The 19247-nt window shown below is 42.0% G+C and overlaps 1 protein-coding gene across 2 annotated transcripts; it reads left to right on the forward strand.

Moving 5' to 3' along the window:
• The first annotated feature begins 669 nt into the window (after positions 1-669).
• Positions 670-18837, forward strand: hemk2 (HemK methyltransferase 2, ETF1 glutamine and histone H4 lysine). Of its 2 annotated transcripts, none has more exons than XM_043701202.2 (6): positions 670-803; positions 1681-1767; positions 2187-2277; positions 11702-11785; positions 13724-13865; positions 17315-18837. In XM_043701202.2, exons 1-6 carry the CDS (start codon positions 676-678, stop codon positions 17419-17421), a joined length of 639 nt encoding a protein of 212 aa, XP_043557137.2. In that variant the 5' UTR covers positions 670-675; the 3' UTR covers positions 17422-18837. The 2 variants fall into 2 exon arrangements, with proteins under 2 accessions (XP_043557137.2, XP_043557140.2); XM_043701205.2 differs by having other exon boundaries at positions 13728-13865.
• Positions 18838-19247: the final 410 nt, after the last annotated feature.

The raw sequence follows: 19247 nt of genomic DNA on the forward strand, positions 1-19247 counted from the left end.
AGTGACATCTTTGGAGAGAAATAGAGTTAACATTTCGAGTCTGGTATGACCTTTTCCTTTTTTACAGAATGGTTCTGAAGAAGTGTAGCAAAAGTTTGATTCTCAAAGATGGTTATTCTCTAGTAATATATTCCAGGGTTGTTAGATTGAAATATGGGATCCTGATGCTTTCCATCCGTATACACTCTAAAATGTGAACTTAAATTAAGAATATTTCTTATTGAATATTGGATGTTGCCCAGTGTGTAGGGGTCACCGTATAAGGAAACTGGCTGGCCATTTAGGACTAAGATGAGAAATTTCTTCACTCAGTGATGAGTCTGGAATTCTCTGCAGTTGAGGAAAAATGTTGAATGTTTTCAGGGAGAAGTTACATATGATTATTAGGTCTAAAGGGATCAGAAGGTATGGGCAAAAAGCAGTAACAGTTTACTGAGATGGATGATCAGCCGTAATCATGTTGAATGCCAGAGCAGATTCAAAGTGGTGAAAAATCTACTCCTATCGTTTTGTATTTCAATGTCCACATTTCTATCAAGTGATTTCTATAAGGTCCTGCCTCCAATGTTATGCTAATTTGAGATTATACCAAGGTAAGGAATAAACTACTTGTGTCCTCAGCCAAATCTAACTACAGAAGAGAGAAATTTGTTCACTTTCCTTTTACAGAGAAGGATGTTTTCAACACCTTTCAGTCCACATGTTGGCCATGGAGAATATGCTGATGTGTATGATCCAGCAGAAGATACATTCCTATTAATGGATGCCTTGGAAAAAGATGTAAAGGAGATAAAGCAACTCTGGTACATTTTTATCTGAAGAATAACAATATGAACTACCTAAAAACGTTTTCCTATTTTCTCGGTATAGTAATGTGCCTTATCATTGTGCATTGATGACTTAACTGTTTTTCTGATTGCTCGGTTTTTCATAGCACATCCAATGATATGGCTTTTTTTAAGCAAGGTGACAGTGTTATGTTTACATGAGACGTTAACATAGGTATTTCAGAGACTTCAGAAATAAATAGATGCTGAGTTCAAGAAGGGGATAACCAGTAGCTTGATCAGAAGCTTTTAAGGGAGTATATACATAATGTGGGACCAGGGTAGAGAAGGACATAGTTATTATTGAATGGCATTTAAAACAAGGCGCATTAGAATTTTAAGTTAAGGCGTTAGGAAACTTGGAGTCAATATAGGTGATAAAGGTAGATGGAACTTAGTATAGCATAAGACACGGCAGTATTTATTTGAGATGAGCTGAGGGGAACAAAATGAGGAAAACTGGGAAAAGTGCAAATATTTTATTGAATGATTCTTACAAAAGTTTCAAAAAAGAAAACATTTAATTAAAAGCAAAATGTATTTGATTGATTTGAGGGCTGATACATGCCTCTGGAGCCACAAGTTGTCAACCCCTCATCTAAATGTATATCGGGGAAGAGATTCACAACTTTTTTACGACTGATCAAATCTTAACCGTGAAGTTATGTTTTAAACATTGTTTTGTCATTAGGTATACATTTTTGGCATACAAACTTCTGCAGTATTAATTATCAAAAAACCTATTAACTTCTTTTGTATATGATCAAATAGTTAATTCTGTGAACAAGTTGTTTTACATAGGAAGTGGGCAGAATTTGTACTATTACAATGGAAAATAACGTTATTTTTCCAGTCCCAGGATCTGCCTTGAGGTTGGTGCAGGATCTGGTGTTGTCTCTGTATTCCTAGCTTCTATTATTGGACCTACCTCATTTTATCTGTAAGTAGGTAATTTGGCAGTTTTTGTTTATTGTGCAGTAATTAATGTGATGTCAAAACTTCATATTCATGGACTACAACTAAAATGAAATAAGAAATGCATGAGCTCCTGTTTGTACTAAAGAGAAGCTGTCATAGGTAAATACTGGACAAGGCTGGCATGTGGAAAGGATCAGATAGGAGGTGTGTCCTTCCACAGGGAATAGTGTGTTGGCTCTTAATGATTGGTATTTATCGCAACATTAACATTCACTTTGGCATCCTGCTCAACAGCTTCTTACAGAGTTGAGTTTGGTTTTTGAAGAGATAGATGATTTCTACTCAAAAGTTTTAACTACTGAGAAATTTGGTGACAGAAACAGTAGCAAAAGGTGAAATTTGAACTTTGATATGTGTCTTTTAATTGCTTTTGATTCATAGATGTACAGATATTAACCCTTTGGCTGCTTCTTGCTCAGTGGAAAGTGCAAGATGTAATGGAGTGAACATCCAACCAATCATTACTGACTTGGTAAGTTGTGATTTCCAGATGGATTAAAAATCAAGCATTGCAGTTCAGAGACTGCTCAATGATCTTTGTCAATAGCATTCTATTCGTGGCACCACTTGTCATTTGTCCTTCCCCTTAGAAGTGTAATTGGCAATATGACTGATGCAATTGGCCTATTTAAAGGTCTGAAAGCAATTTGCTGAATGTTGCAATATGAGAGAAATGATCACATATGTTAAATCCAAGGGGTGGAATTTGCCCAGCCTTTGGCGTCAGCAATGGTAAGTTGGGAAAGTATGGAGAGAATGAAAAGAGATTGACGTTGAGGACGCCCCAGGGTAGATAAAAAGGCATTTGGTACGCTTGCCTTCATTATTCAGTCCTTTTGAGTATAGGAGGTGCAAAGTCAAGTTGAGGTTGTACACGACATTGGTGAGACCTCTTCTGGAATACTGTGTCTAGTTCTGGTCACCCAGAAGCTGGAGAATGTTCAGAAGCGATTTACCAGGATTCAAAGTTTGCGTAAAGATTTGTAGCTCGAGTGCCAGTGTTGTGGTTGTGGGTATGTTCGCCGAGCTGGGAAATTGATTTGCAGACGTTTCTTCCCTGTCTAGGTGACCTCTTCAGCGCTTTTGAGCCTCCTGTGAGGCGCTGCTGTACTGTCTTCTGGAATTTATTTGGTTCTGTTCTTGCTGCTACCAGTTCTTTGTTGTTATGGCCGGTATATTGGGTCTAGGTCTATATGCTTGTTGATGGAGTCTGTGGATGAGTGCCATGCTTCTACAAATTCTATGGCTATTTTCCTTGTCCTATGATCGTTCTGTTGTCCTAGTCGAATTTATGGTCCTTGTCATCTGCGTGCATGGCTACTAGGGACAGCTGGTTGTGGCGTTTAGTGGCTAATTCGTGGATGTGGATTGCTAGTTGTCTGCCTATTTGTTCTATATAGTGTTTTGTGCAGTCTTTGCAAGGAATCTTGTAAATGACCTTAGTCTCGCACTTGATGGGTGTTGGTCTTTTGTCGTGATGAGTTGTTGTCTGAGCATGCCTGTCAATTCATGAGTTTTTTACATAGGGTAACGTGGCTAGTGCGGTGGCAAGTGAGGTGCCGGAAGACTGGAGGTTGGCAAACGTGGTGCTACTGTTTAAGAAGGGCGGTAAAGACAAGCCAGGGAACTATAGGCCGGTGAGCCTGACCTCAGTGGTGGGCAAGTTGTTGGAGGGAATCCTGAGGGACAGGATGTACATGTATTTTGAAAGGCAAGGACTGATTAGGGATAGTCAACATGGCTTTGTGCGTAGGAGATCATGTCTCACAAACTTGATTGAGTTTTTTGAAGAAGTAACAAAGAAGATTGATGGCAGAGTAGTAGATGTGATCTATATGGGCTTCAGTAAGGCGTTTGACAAGGTACCCCATGGGGGACTGATTAGCAAGGATAGATCTCATGGAATACAGGGAGAACTAGCCATTTGGTACAGAACTGGCTCAAAGGTAGAAGACAGAGGATGGTGGTGGAGGTTTGTTTTTCAGACTGGAGGCCTGTGACCAGTGGAGTGCCACAAGGATCGCTGCTGGGTCCTCTACTTTTTGTCGTTTATATAAATGATTTGGATGCGAACATAAGAGGTACAGTTAGTAAGTTTGCAGATGACACCAAAATTGGAGGTGTAGTGGACAACGAAGAGAGTTACCTCAGATTACAACAGGATCTGGACCAGATGGGCCAATGGGCTGAGAAGTGGCAGATGGAGTTTAATTCAGATAAATGCGAGGTGCTGCATTTTGGAAAAGCAAATCTTAGCAGGACTTATACACTTAATGGTAAGGTCCTAGGGAGTGTTGCTAAACAAAGAGACCTTGGAGTGCAGGTTCATAGCTCCTTGAAAGTGGAGTCGCAGGTAGATAGGATAGTGAAGAAGGCGTTTGGTATGCTTTCCTTTATTGGTCAGAGTATTGAGTACAGGAGTTGGGAGGTCATGTTGTGGCTGTACCGGACATTGGTTAGGCCACTGTTAGAATATTACATGCAATTCTGGTCTCCTTCCTATTGGAAAGATGTTGTGAAACTTGAAAGGATTCAGAAAAGATTGACAAGGATGTTGCCAGGGTTGGAGGATTTGAGCTATAGAGAGAGGTTTAACAGGCTGGGGCTGTTTTCCCTGGAGCGTCGGACGCTGAGGGGTGACCTTATAGAGGTTTACAAAATTATGAGGGACATGGATAGGGTAAATAGGCAAAGGTTGGGGATGGGGAGTCCAGAACTAAACGGCATAGGTTTAGGGTGAGAGGGGAAAGATATAAAATAGACCTAAAAGGCAACTTTTTCACGCAGAAGGTGGTACGTGTATGGAATGAGCTGCCAGAGGATGTGGTGGAAGCTGGTACAATTGCACCATTTGAGAGGCATTTGGATGGGTATATGAATAGGAAGGGTTTGAAGGGATATGGGCAGGGTGCTGGCAGGTGGGACTAGATTGGGTTGGGATATCTGGTCGGCATGGGCAGGTTGGACCGAAGGGTCTGTTTCCATGCTGTACATCTCTATGACTCTATGTCCTTGTTGCATTGTTTGTCTATTAGGCCACTGTGGATGAAGTTGCGGGGGTGTTCACTCTATGGAGATGTTCTTCTTACCTTTTGTAGGTTGGCAGTCCTGCAGTGTGTTTTAGCCCTTTTGGACAGGGTCCGAACAGACCTTCTCTTTGTGTTTGGGTGGTTGCTGTTGTAGTTCAGGACCTGGTCAGTGCGTGGCTTTCCTGTACACGCACTAACTGAGTGCCACTAAATGTCAAGACCAGCTGACCCTAGTAGCCACGCACAGATGATCAGGGCCTCGAATTCGACTGGGACAACACAACAATCATAGGTCAAGCCAAACAGAGAACAGCCAGAGAATTTATAGAGGCATGGCACTCATCCACAGACTCCATCAATAAGCACATAGACCCAATATACCTGCTACTACAATGAACAACTGGAAGCAGCAGGAATAGAACCAAATAAATTCCCGAAGACACAGTATAGCAGCGCTTCATAGGAGGCTCCAAAGCACTGAGGATGTTACATAGACAGGGGACGAAACATCTGCAGGTCAGTTTCCTAGCTCAGCGAAAATATGCACAACTGCAATTTACCAGGCTGTTGCTGGGTATTGAAGGTTTGACTTACAAAGAAAGGCTGGGACTTTTTTCACTCGAGCATAGGAGGTTGAGAGGCAACCTGATAGAAGTTTAGAAAATAATGAGGTGTAGATAGCGAATGGTAATTGTCTCTTCCCTAGGTGGGGTGAGTTCAAGACTAGGGGGCACATTTTTAAGGTGGAGCAGCATCTTAAAGACACGAGGCAATTTTTTTACCCAGCAGGTGGTTTGCATGTGGAACAAACGTCCCAAGGAAATAACGGATGTGGGTAGTACAATTACAATGTTTAAAAGATATTTGGATAGTTACATGAATAGGAAAAGTTTGGAGGTGTTTGAGCCAGAAGCATGCAGGTTTAGTTTGGGGTCATGTCCAGCATGGAGTGGTTGAACCAAAGGGTCTGTTTCTGTGCTGTATGCCTGAGATAAACAACAAAGTTTGATTTTGCACATGAGGTTTTAACAGCTAGATGGCAGTCTTCATGTTGAGTGGCAAGGATCCTATTTGCATACATTAACATCTCACCTCAATTATATCGAATTTGTTATTTTCCCAAGCAGTTGAAAGAAACTAGTCAGTGAGAATTTCTGACATAAAAGCTTTTTGTGCAGGTTTCTGGCAGCTGCAGCACAGTGGCATCTTCTCTGGGCTTGCACCTCAGCCAGTATTCCTCAACACCTCTAGACACGTTGTGGCCAGTCAATGCCTGCATTCTTTCTTCTTGAATGTTGGCACTGGACGAGATTGGCACCACATCTTCACGACACATCTCTGATTCACTTAATATCAGCTCACTCCTTCAGTCTTGCACTTTTGGTGCTCAGCAACACCTTTCACTTTAATACTGTTGCCAGGTCAATTTGTGAGCAGGGACAAATGACAATCTTGTGTTGCACCAAAGTGTAACTCAGCACTCCAAGCATGCCTTTAGTCCTCACTTTGCATCTATTTGGATGGTCATCATGCCTTTTTCCCCAGTGCACCTCAACCAGAATTTAAATGTTCGTAGTACTTCTGTCTTACCTTGCCTTTTAGCACAGATGCAAAGGAAAACAATTTAGGTTTGCCAGTAATTTTCAGTCATTTGAAGGGGATGGACATGTTAGCCTGAAACTGCGTGCTTCATCAATGTTGCACTTACAGCATGTACCAACAGTTTACAGGACACACACTCCCTGTGCTTCAAACAAATGGCCATGTCTCCTGAGTCTAAGGTGACTAGTCCTCAAGCAAGTCAGAGAGTGCTGCCACATTTCGTCAAGGGCGTTGTCCAGTGTTAGGCCAGAGGTTGGGATATGGTCAGTCTGGGATTGGTGGATTGTCATTTCAAGTGAGAGAGTGGGCTTGCCACAGTCAGTTCTGGAGTCTGTTCTCTGAAAGTCAAAGATTTATCAGGACTGACTGCTTTGATGGAAAGTTAGGGATGTCAGTTTTGGGGAGTGGAAGCAGTATGCTGAGATGCAGATTCATATAAGGGTGGGAGACCTGGAATTGCCTCCCTATGTTTATTCACAGCACATGGGTGACTGTGGTTCAAGAAGGCAATTAGGGAAGGATACTAAATGCTGTGTACCCAGGGATGCCCACATCCCACGCTTGGGGGGGGGGGGAAAAATGACAGAGCATGGGAAAGCTAGGGTTAACTGAGGGAGCTGGGAGGTTATCAATGGTCATCACCGTGGATTCAGTGGGGGATAGTGCACAACGGTGTTTAGTATAACTAAGCTGTATGCTTTGAGCTTCGGCAAAGTGGGGAAATGAATTAAAAGTTTTTTTGAGTGTGAATGTGACAAATAACAAATCCAATGGGGTCGACAGGAAGGCTAAGGCTGAAAGGAATCTGAAAGTTTAGGGGGTGGGCAACTGGATTAACAAGCTGAGCCAGTGACACTCTCTGTGAAGCATGACCTGTGTTAACACTCAGCCTTTATCTGATAGCCGTTGTATAATTGAAATGAAAATAGCCTGCCACCACATCTGAAGCTGGCTGAGCAGAGTCCTTTTATTACCTCTGAGAAAGCTGGCACTACTTGTTTGCTAAGTGAGGTCTTTCAAGAGGGCAATTGTTGTAATCCGACACACACGCACCCTCAGTATAGATTAATCTGTAATCACAGAATTCTGTGTCTGTCCTACCCTCTGAACCTGGAGGCGTGGGTTTTAAGTCTCACCTGCTCAAGAGTAGTAGTAACATCTCTGAACAGATTGATTTGAAAATATCTTCTGGATGTGAACCTCATGCATGTCTACTAAAAAATCTTGGCCAGAAGCAATCTTGACAATATCGTAGAGATGTACAGCACAGAAACAGACCCTTCAGTCCAACTCCTCCATGCCGACCAGATATTCTACATTAAGCTAGTCCTATTTATCAGCATTTGGCCCATATCCCTTTTAAACTCTTCCTATTCTTGTACCATCCAGATGCCTTTTAAATGCTGTAGTTGTACCAGCCTCCACAACTTGCTCTGGAGGCTCATTCCACACATGCACTGTCCTCTCTGTGAAAAGATTGCCCCTTAGGTCCATTTTAAATCTCTTGTCTCTCGCCTTAAACCTCCTCACAGCACCAGAGACCCAGGTTCAATTCCCGCCTCAGGCAACTGTCTGTGTGGAGTTTGCACATTCTCCCCATGTCTGCGTGAGTTTACTCCGGGTGGTCTGGTTTCCTCTCCTTACCTGCACACCTTTGGATTGTGTGAATTGGCCATGCTAAATTGCTCGTAGTGTTAGGTGAAGAGGTAAATGTAGGTGAATGGGTCTGGGTGGGTTGCTCTTCGGAGGGTCGGTGTAGACTTGTTGGGCTGAAGGGCCTGTTTCCACACTGTAAGTAATCTAATCTAATCTACTGTAGTCTTGGACTCCCTGACCCTGGGGAAAGGTCATTCAACATTACAAATAAATCCTAGTTAATGGCTGTGTAGCACAAGTAGTGTCCAGGCAGACTGTAAAGCGTTGACCCTTGGACTAATATGTCAATTGATGTTATGGACAAAGAGATTCCAACTAGAGGCAAGTAAAAGTTAATCTTTATTAGTATTTAAATCACTTACAACATGCATGTATCTCATTTATTCTCATATTCAACTCACTACTCTGCATTGCTACTCCAGTGCACTGTAAGCATTTAAACTTTAATACTATCTATGTATGATGAACTGGCCAGGTTCACTCTGAGTTGAAGTCTTCAGAGTCCCAAACACAAGGTCTTCTTGCAATGGTGGGTCTCGTTGTTTCCAATGTCTCTATCTCTGTGTCTTTTTTTCCTTGTAACCTTTCAGAATGATCACTGATGTATCCTTTGACCAGAATCCTCAGGACTCTGAGATTCTAAGAGTTGTGCAAATACATGATAGCTGTTTCCTTGGTTCCTCTTATCAGTTTTATTTTATCCCTTTTTGCAAGCGTAGAGGTTGAATAACCTTTAGCATGAGACTAGTCAGCAATCTGGTTTTACTTCCTTTTACAGTAGACTGATTTTTTTTTTTGTAAAGTTAGCATAATTTTCCATCATGCATGATAGGCTTCAACTTTGTTAGTCTTGGCGTCACAAACATTTCACCTAAGCTCTTTAATTTACATTCAGAGCTTTATAGCCTGCACAAGATTGACAAGCTGCTTGGACTACAATGTGCCCGGTATTATCTTACATGCCTTCCTTGATTAATGTGGGACGGTGAAGTTATCATTTTCCTACCACACTGACAATCTCCCCCCATTTGTTATTAATAGCTAATATTGTGAAGTCCTCTCCTGCCTGGGACTGAGCAGAAATCTAGTCAGCAACCTTTGTTTTTGCCTTGGCCAGCTGTGGAGATGTGGTAATGATATGCTAACCATCATGTGCTCCAACTCTAACCTTGTGAAAGTCCCCACAGAACTGTCCGTAACTAAGCTGGTGGAGGTGCAGGAGGCAGCCTTGTTGCTGCTTCCTCTGAGGCATTTTTACTTCTTCTTCAGAAGTCAGGGAGGAGATTGCTGTCTTTGGGTAGGGAATGTTCAGATGTCACTAGTGCCTGCAGAAGATTGTGAAGTAAATGTAGAAGCTTTGAAATGTTAAGAATACATTCAAGGATATAATGAGGGAGCAGCACAGCACTTGACAATGAATCTTATTTGGTTGGTGGGGTATGGAGGTCTCTGCATCCTCACCTAAGTAGTTTCTATCCTCACCTGTGCATTCAAGAAATTTCCTCACATAGGATAGGAAATGATATTGGCACCCCACCATCTGCTCTGGCTCTCTGCCCTTTTCTGTGCTATCCTTCCTGTAGTTACCTAAAGCTAGGGATTGAGTGAGATGAAAGTACAGCTTAACGTTTTCATGCAGGTAGAAGAAAAGTAGTGAGCTACCCCAAGTGGGAAAGTAGGAAGCACAGAGGGCATGAAGGATTATTGGTTTGGGAGGATGGGGTGTATGTGAGCGATTGAGGGAAGATGAGAGTAATAATGACTGGTAGACCATACTCCTTAGGAGGAGAGTGCAGTAGCAGAGTTAGACTGTGAGGAAACAGAGACACATTGTATTTACCCTCACAGAGAGGAGAAAGTCATTAAGTTTTTTGCTACACTGCTTGTCTGTCTTCTGGGCCATGGCTGCTGCAGTAAGGCACAGGTGGAAACTTCAAACCAGGCTGGCAGTTTTTTGTGCTGAGGCCTTCTCTTGATGGTTTTGAAGAATGAAAACTAACATAACCCTGCCCCACCAGGACCTCCAGATCCCTGTCAGCAAATCTGGGTGCTAACCATCCTCCTTTTATCATCCATCTTCAGGGAAATTCATCCCATGCTGGGATGGAAAAAGGAAGTTTCTGGCTGGCAGCCTCTGACCTGGTGCACAGTTGGGCTTTAAGTATGGCATTGTGAAGAGAAACCTGGAAATTCTGAGCAGTTGGAGCCGTACCTAGCAAATAAGAAGATAGCTGTAGTTGTTGGAGTTCTGTCATCTCTGTTCAGGACATCTCTGCAGGTGTTTCTCCAGGTAGAGTCCTAGGTCCAACCATCTTCGCCACTTCTTCAATCACCTTCCCTCCATCATAAGGTCAGAAGTAAGAATGTTCACCAATGTTCAGTGCCATTCACAACTCCTTAGATACTGAAGCAGCTCATGGACAATATCTAGGCTTGTGCTGACAAGTTGCAAGTAACATTTGCATCTTGGAAATGTCAGGCATTGACCATGTTCAATGAGGGACAATGTAACTACTGCAGCTTGATTTATTCAATGGTGTTGCCATCACAGAATTCACCCACCGTCAACATCCTGGGGGTTACCATTGACCAAAAACTCAACTGTACTAGCCACATAAATGCAATGGCTATAAGAGCAAGTCAGATGCTAGGAATACTTTGGTGAGTAACTCACTCCCTGACACCCTAAAGCCTGTTCACCATCTACAAAGTGCAAATCAGGAGTGTGATGGAATGCTTTCCACTTGTTTGGATGGGTGCAGCACCATTGACACTCAAAACACAAACTTGGTACCATCAGCCTGCTTGATTGTCACTGAATCCACAAGCGTTTGCCCTTTCCGCCACTGATGCTCAGTAGCACCAGTATGTACTGTCTACAAGATGCACTGCAGAAATTCATCAAAGATCATTAGATAGTACCTTCCAAATCCACAGCCACTTCTATCTAGAAGGACAAGGGCAGCAGATACATGGAACCCCACCCACCTGCAATTTCCCTCCCCATCATACTGACTTAGGAATATTTTGCCATTCCTCCAGTGTTACTGGGTAAAAATTATCAATCCCCTCCCTAAAGAGCATTGTGGGTCAACCCACAGCACATGAATTGCAGCATTTCACCACCACCTCAAGGGCAACTAGGATGAACAGTAAATGCTGGCCAGCCAGGTGAGCTGTGTAAAATTGAGTGAGAAAACCCACTGGAGCAAACAGGGAGAAGCTCTAGATGAAAGTTGCTGAAAGTGAACACTTAGCTGATCTTTGGGAAAAGTCAGCCCAAGGATTATTTTCTATTTGTTTTTTGGCAATTTGTACTCCTTATGTTCTAATATTAGAATTAGTATTAGATTTAATCTTTGCAAATTGTCAGAATTTGGATTTGATGCCTTGGTGTAATGCACTGGAACACACAACATTTCGTGGTTGAATAGATGTTCCATCCTGTCGGAGATGCATTTCAATTAGGACTGAATGGAAAACCTATGAAAAGAAGTTTAATTTGTAAAGTAACAAACTGAATAGTTGGCCTCAAGATTTCTGTTCTTTTGTTCTGATGCTGAAAAAAGTTAACTATTTGTTTTAATTTTTGTTTTATTGTAATTTTAGGTTACAGGATTATTGCCACGGCTGCAAAATCAAGTTGATGTGTTAATATTTAACCCACCTTATGTGGTGACTCCTTCAGAAGAAGTGAGTATATGTGAATAAAACTTTGACTTTTCAAATTATGTAATTTTGCTCCAGTGTATCAAGCTGTGCTAATGTTAAAATATTAAAACTGTGTGATAGTCTATTTCCAGAAATAGCTGAAAAATGTGTTGCTGGAAAAGCCCGGCAGGTCAGGCAGCATCCAAGGAGCAGGAGAATCGACTTTTCGGGCATAAGCCCTTCTTCAGGAATGGCTGCTCCTTGGATGCTGCCTGACCTGCTGCGCTTTTCCAGCAACACATTTTTCAGCTCTGATCTCTGGCATCTGCAGTCCTCACTTTCTCCTATTTCCAGAAATAATCTGAATAAAAGTCCTAACCTCAGAAAAAATGTTCTTGGTTGTGGTGATGCAAATTTGAATCATGTTTGACACTTTGCTAGAAATCAATTTCTGTCTAGCTGTATTAGAGCAAATAGTAATTTTCTCACTCTTGAATGTTCATCTCTGTGCAGCAATGGCTTTAGGGAATATTACATTCAGGAGGCCATTTCAATGGACTTTTCTCCTTCAGCCATGTTCCCATAGCACTGGCAAAATAAAGTTGAAAATGTCTGTGTCGAAAAGTATGGTGCTGGAAAAGCACAGCCAGTCAGGCAGCATCTAAGGAGCAGAAAAGTCAACATTTCGAACATTAGTTCTTCTTCAGGAATGAGGGGGTATCCCAAGGGAGCTGAGATAAATGGGAGGGAGGTGGTGCTGGGAGGAAGGTAGCTGGGAATGTAATAGATAGATGATGGTGGGTGATGGTGATAGATTGGAGAGGAGGGTGGAGTGGATAGGTGGGAAAGGAGATGGACAGGTAGGACAGTTCAAGGGGTGGTGTTGAATTGGAGGGTTGGACCTGGAATAAGGAGGGGGCAGGGAAAATGAGGAAACTGGTGAAATCAACATTAATCCCGTGTGGTTGGAGGGTCCCAAGGCAGAAGATGAGGCGTTCTTCCTCCTGGCGTTGGGTGGCTATAGTTTGACGGTGGAGGCGATCAAGGATTTATAGGTCCTTGGCGAAATGGGAGGGGGAGTTGAAGTGTTCGGCCACACAGCAGTGGGGTTGATTGGTGCGTGTGTCCCACACGTTCTCTGCAATGTTTCGCCAGTTGGCGTCCTGTCTCCCCACACCTCGTCTCCGTCCAAGGCCCCAAAGGATACTTCCACACCTGACAGCAATTTACCTGTACTTCCAAGCATGTCATCTACTGTGTCCATTGCTCTGAATGTGGTAAAACCCACCACCAACATGGGATCAATGTTGATTTTACCAGTTTCCACATTTCCCCTGCCCCCACCTTATCCCAGATCCAACCCTCTTACTAGGCACTGCCCTCTTGAACTGAGCTACCTGCCCATCTCTCTTCCCACGTATCCACTCTGCCTTCCTCTCTGACCTATCAACATCACTCCTCTCTTTCATCTACCTATCTCATTCCCAGCTACCTTCTACCCCCCACCCTCTCATTTATCCCTCAGCCCCCTTAGACCACCCACCCATTCCTGATGAAGAGCTTAAGCTCGAAACGTCGACTCTCCTGCTCCTTGGATACTGCCTGACTGGCTGTGCTTTCGCAGGACTACACCTTTTGACTCTGATCTCCAGTATCTGCTATCCTCACTTTCTCGAGTTGAAAATGTCTATCAAACCGAGTGGCTGTTTGAAGCTGTGAGATTTGGAGATTGTCATGTAATGCTGGTGATTTTTAAGTGATTGGGATGTACTTAGTTCTGTATTTGGCTTGGAAGCTTTTTGCATTTCCTTTCGTATTTGTATGCTACTTTAACTGGTGGCACCAAAATCATTGGCAGTGTCATGCTCCTACTACCCAGTGTTTGAGTCTTTCGTGTATTGTGATGTATTTCAGGTTATTTTGAGAAAGAAAATTAAGTTTTGTTTTACCTTTTGCAGTTAACTTTTTTTCCCCCCTCAGGTAGGTAGTTGTGGCATTGAGGCATCTTGGGCTGGTGGCAAAAGAGGTCGTGAAGTCATGGATAGGCTCTTTCCTCAGGTCTCCGCCCTCTTATCAAGCCAGGGATTATTTTATCTGGTTACAGTTCGAGAAAATGACCCAGGTGAGATACGATTCCATATTACTAGTAGCTAGCATCTTGTTGAAAGAAAAGGTGGGTAAAGGCTTCTCACCATGTGAAATCTCAAGTCTGTGACTTTTGGTCTTCTTTTCCCTCTTTTTACGGGAATGGAAAGTGAATGTAGTGTTTCTTGAACAGTAGTTTTTAAGTGTCAATTTAGATGGATGCTGTGGGGAGGAGAAAAATCTAGAAAGCATTTCATTTTTGATCATTCTCATCAAGTTACCAGTAATCAGATGAAGAATAATAGTCTGCTTTTCATCTCAGGTCAAAAATGATGTATGTTATAAGGTGAGGTTTGAAAGAAGAGGAAAAGGGTACACATTTATTGTGGTTTGTGGTTGTTTTGTTCTTTTGTTTGCTTTGTGTTTATGATAGTGAATACTGATAACCACGACAGGGAGTTGGCTGGACGAGTTGCAGACTGAGCTGAATCAGTTGCTATTGGTGGGTTTAATTTCCTCTCATTGGGTTTAATATCTCCAAACCAGTTATTCAGAATGTAACAATATGATATAAATATATTTATATAATCAGCGAAATTAGTGAGAAGGCAAAAGGATTTTTAGGTTTTCATATGGGGTGTTTCGGTATCTATTCTGGTGTGGTTATAGCCCTCCTGTTTCTGAGAGGACTGCTGACTGAACACCCAGAAATATGCATAAGCTAATCAAGAGTTAGTAATCAGGAGGTACACATTTGTTGTCTAATGGTTATTGTTCTCTCAGTGGAATGTTTCACCACAGCATTATAGCAGAAAACCAAATCAATACATAGAGTTCAGGGTGGGGCACATTAATTTCATGTTTCATTATGCTGCAGTATTGTAATACTTGAGCTTTTTGTGTTTATTTTTCCTGTCTTTGCAAATTCTAATCAAGATGCCATTTACCCTGAAGTTCATTTTTTGATTTTCTTTTGTATTAATCTTTGCTTTGGTACTTTACATTTACATTCACCAAAGAGAAGCATGTGAAGGATGTTGAGGTATGGGAAAGGTGTGTGAATACTCGGGAAAACGTAATGAAGAAGGAAGTGTTGGGTATCTTGAAATCTACTAATGGAGACAAATCCTGAGGGCCAGATGGGATCTATCGCAGGATACTATAAGAGGCAAGGGAAAAAATAGCTGGGGCCTTAACAGACATCTTTGTATCCTCCTTGGCTTCAGGCAAGGTTCCAGTGAACTGGAGAAGAGCCAGTGTTGCTCCTTTGATTCAGAAGGGAAACAGAATCCAGCTAATTATAGGCCGGTGAGCCTGCTGTCAGTGTTGGAATAGATATTGAGAAACAGATTTTATTCACATTTGGAAATAAATGACTTGTTATTGATAAGCAATGTATGGGAAATGTCATGACTTATCAACTTTGAGTTATTTGAGGACATAACAAGAATGATTGATTTGATGAGGAAAGGGGAGTGGATGTTGTCTACACGGACTTTAATCAGGCATTTGATAAGGTACCTCATGGCAGGCTGGTACGAAAGCTAGGATCCACTGGGGGCTGCACGTTGGCACAGTGGTTAGCACTGCTGCCTCACAGCGCCGGAGACTCGGGTTCAATTCCCGCCTCAGGCGACTGACTGACTGTGTGGGGTTTGCATGTTCTCCCTGTGTCTGCGTGGGTTTCCTCCCACAGTCACAAAGATGTGCAGGTCAGGTGAATTGGCCATGCTAAATTGCCCGTAGTGTTAGGTAAGGGGTAAACGTAGGGGTATGGGTGGGTTGCGCTTCGGTGGGTCGGTGTGGACTTGTTGGGCCAAAGGGCCTGTTTCCACACTGTAATGTAATCTAATCTAAAAAAAATCTCATGGGATCTGAGATGTGTTGGTTAAATGGATACAGAATTGGCTTGGTTATTGGAGACAGGGTAGCAGTAGATTGTTGCTTTTTGGATTGGAGATCAGCAGTGGTATTCCGCAGGAATCAGTGATGGGACTTTTGTTTGTAATATATATGCAAATGATCTGGAGGAAATGTAGGTGAGTAAATTTGCAGATGTCAGCAAAACTTGTGGAGATAGTGAGGAGGATTGTCAAAGGATGCAGCAGGATTTGAGTAGAGAAATGGCAGATGGATCCAATTAAGTGTGAAGTGAAGCATTTTGGAAAATCAAATTCTGGTGCGAATTACACAATAAATGTTAGAGCCCTTAGCACTGACATAGAGATCTGTGAACCTGTACACCCAGACCCCTCTGAAAGTGGCAACACAAGTAGATAAGGTAGTCAAGAAGGCATACAGCATGCTTGCCTTCACCAGCCAAGGCATCAAGTATAAAAGTTAGCAAGTTATGTTACAGCTGTATAAGACTTTAGATCAGCCTTGGAATATTGTGTGCAGTTCTGGTCACCACATCACCAGAAGGACATGGATGCTTTGGAGAAGGTGCAGAGAAGGTTTAACCAGGATGTTGCCTGGTTTAGAGGATTTTAGTTATGAGGAGAGATTGAATAAAATCTGATGGTTTTCACAGGCAAGACTGAGGCTGAGAGGTAATCTAATAGAGTTCTACAAAATTGAAAGGCATAGATGGGATGGATAGTCAGAGGCTTTTTCCAAAGGTGGAAAGGTGCAAGTCCAATGGGAGAGGGGGAGAAGTATGGGGAAAAGCTTTCATGCAGAGGGTGTTAGGTGCTTGGATGTGGTGGAAGCAGGCACTTTAGCAATGTTTAAAATGTAACTTGATAGACACCTGAATGGGAGGTGAACAGAGGGTTAGAAAGAGTGTATGTGCAATAGATAGCAGGTCTTAAGGATTAGGAATCGCTGCAAGCTAAGTTGGCCAAATGGTGTGTTCCTATGTTGTATTAATCATTTATAGTTAGGGAATAAATTCTAAATCTGCTCGTCTTCCCAGTTTAAAATGTCTATTAGTTGGAATAATATGTGATAGGGATGGGTGGTACTCTTGCTTCACTGCTTTTGTAACTTCATTAGATTATTGAAGCTTTGTCTCTGAAATAAATTCAACATTACAAACAATCAAAGTAGGAATGATCTCTTTTGACCCATGTGATTAAGTTACTAATTTAATCAGTTGGACCATTGAGAATGTGCATATTTGATGCTTGGACGGAACAGTGATAATCATATGCTTTAGTTTAAACTTAAGAACTTTTTATTGGAATGAATATGTACTTAGAAATGTTGGAACAATCCTTATCTTGTTACAATGATGCAATAAGTTGTTCATTTCTAACTGTGAAAGAATTCACAGTCCAAATAATTTTAAAGACACAAAAATTTTCATTAAAAAAAATTCTTCAATCTGCTGTTACATCTGCATCTATGTTAATAGAACATGAGAAAATATTTAGAAAATGTCCTTTAAATGTTTGTACTTTTTTACTCCAATGTTTTGGTTATTCACTTTTGCAGTAGTAATGCTTCCCTTTTATGCAAAAAACATTTTTTTGTATTTTACAGAGGAGATAATACAGTCACTGAAGAGGTCCAGTTTGAAAGGGACTGTGCTTATTTCAAGGCACGTTGGGGCAGAACACCTTTCAGTTCTCAAATTTTGGAAGAATTGATTGTCGGACTTGAACTGCCTCCATGTTGAATATCTCCTTTTAAAAACTTTGATTCTGAGGAAGAGAAGCAGCTTACTTGCTGCTTTCTTTGTAACTGGAGCTTTGATTTCCAGCTCCTGATGGATGCAATCCACTCTACTGCAGAAGGCCTGGAACAAGTTTTATTAAAAACTGGAAAGATGGTTTATAAATGAAAATTGGACGCCACTCTACTGAAGACTTGCAGCTGAGAAGAATTTCTGATGTTGGTCTTGAAAGTTGAGTTTTACTGAAGTAAAACTTAAGAGTTGAATAAGTCAAAATAACTAGTGAAATGACTTTTAAGCTCACTGGATTCATCAGTACTACGGGATGCCATGCCAAATAGTTGTTCTTCAGAACACCAGCTGTGAAGGAAAACAAAATATGCAATCAAACTACATACTGTACTTCACATTGTCACATTTGAGAGAATATTAGGGGGAAAACTTGAGATCTGTTGCAAAACCGAAATAAGCCTAACAGTTCGATACCTCCTCAAATGGTTCCTTCACACTTGGAGAGCTTTCAGGAGCCAGCTACAGAGTGGCATTCTGTGGAGAGGGAAGTTAAGAATGTTCCAGACCCTACCATAGTATCAAGGAGTGAAGAGGCAGATTGTTCTAATTTTTATGCAGAGGGGTGCGAGTGGCCTAATTTTGAGTTTGGGCCAGCATTCTTACCCACACTGCCAACAACCTTGTCTTGCTGCTTCCCTCACCCATCCTTTTCAAAAAATATTCATTTTCTGAGAGTATGTCACTCCTTTTCAAGAGGGTGTCAATCAGACTCTTAATTGGCAACTGTGGGATCTTGTCTAGCATGTTCCACATTGAGCTGCCAGCCAACTGAACACCTCTTTGTTGCCTGCCAGTACCATTTGTGAAGTGGTGATTGCTGCTCATAATTTGCATACCTGAGGCTTAGGATTGCTTGGGGGGCCTGGCCACAGGTGGGAGATGGATTGCGAAATAAATTTACAGGGGAATGGGGAAAGGAGGTGAGCTGAGGTGTAGCTGATCCTCAATGATCAAACTTGACCAGTGACTGAGTGCCTTTGAATGTGGGATCTCCCAGAATCCCTTCTCGAGCTTCCCATATGATGAATCTGCTGTCCACCACTGTATCAGTGGTCTCTGATTGAGGGAGCCTTAATGCCTTCAATTGGAAGCGGGGCAGGAAAGCCATCAGTGAGCTTTTCCACTACAGGCAACTGGGGCAGAGGTTTCCATTCACCACCTGGGCACCTGATTAAATGCTCCAAATCCCATCTACCAAACCTGCCAAAGGGTAGGGTGTTAAATTGTGTCCTAATGCAGTATACATATATCTGATATGTCAGTTTTTCTGTGCATTTCTAATATATTGTGATAAATAAATTTATAACTATTTCTAGCATCAATGGTATTGAATTAAGTTATTTCAGTAAATAGAATGTGTTAAAATTTTCAGTTAAAATAACACACACATTCTTCATCTGCTCCTCAGGATATTTGTATGGCCCCGTGGCAACTTTATCCTAAACCATCCTTCACCACCCAACAGCATTGTTCCCTAAAGTTCTCATACTTAGCAATGCCATCCTCCCCATTATCCATAGCACTTACTGCAAATTGGCATGGAGTGTATGTATCAAGAGCAGTCCTCCTGAACCATGTTCAGATGGAACCAATTGAAGGTTTAAATATCTGTTACAGCTTTGACTGAATCTCATAACTGTTAGTGCACAAGGGCCTAGAAGGCCTGTTGTGCTTGCACTGATTGGCTGTCTGAATAAACAGTTCACACCTCTTGCACTTTCTCCTAAT

This window comes from Chiloscyllium plagiosum, unplaced genomic scaffold (assembly GCF_037043375.1).
Source record: "Chiloscyllium plagiosum isolate Xiang-an unplaced genomic scaffold, Cpla_swu_hap1 HiC_scaffold_12, whole genome shotgun sequence".
NCBI classification, from domain to species: Eukaryota; Metazoa; Chordata; class Chondrichthyes; order Orectolobiformes; family Hemiscylliidae; genus Chiloscyllium; species Chiloscyllium plagiosum.

What these genes read in the sequence shown, in the direction of transcription:
- hemk2 (XM_043701202.2), top strand. Translation starts at nt 676, where the DNA reads ATGTTTTCAACACCTTTCAGTCCACATGTTGGCCATGGAGAATATGCT. An exon ending in AAGGAGATAAAGCAACTCTG is followed by an intron (nt 804 to 1,680) that starts GTACATTTTTAT and finishes TTATTTTTCCAG; the next exon opens with TCCCAGGATCTGCCTTGAGG. An exon ending in AACCAATCATTACTGACTTG is followed by an intron (nt 2,278 to 11,701) that starts GTAAGTTGTGAT and finishes TTGTAATTTTAG; the next exon opens with GTTACAGGATTATTGCCACG.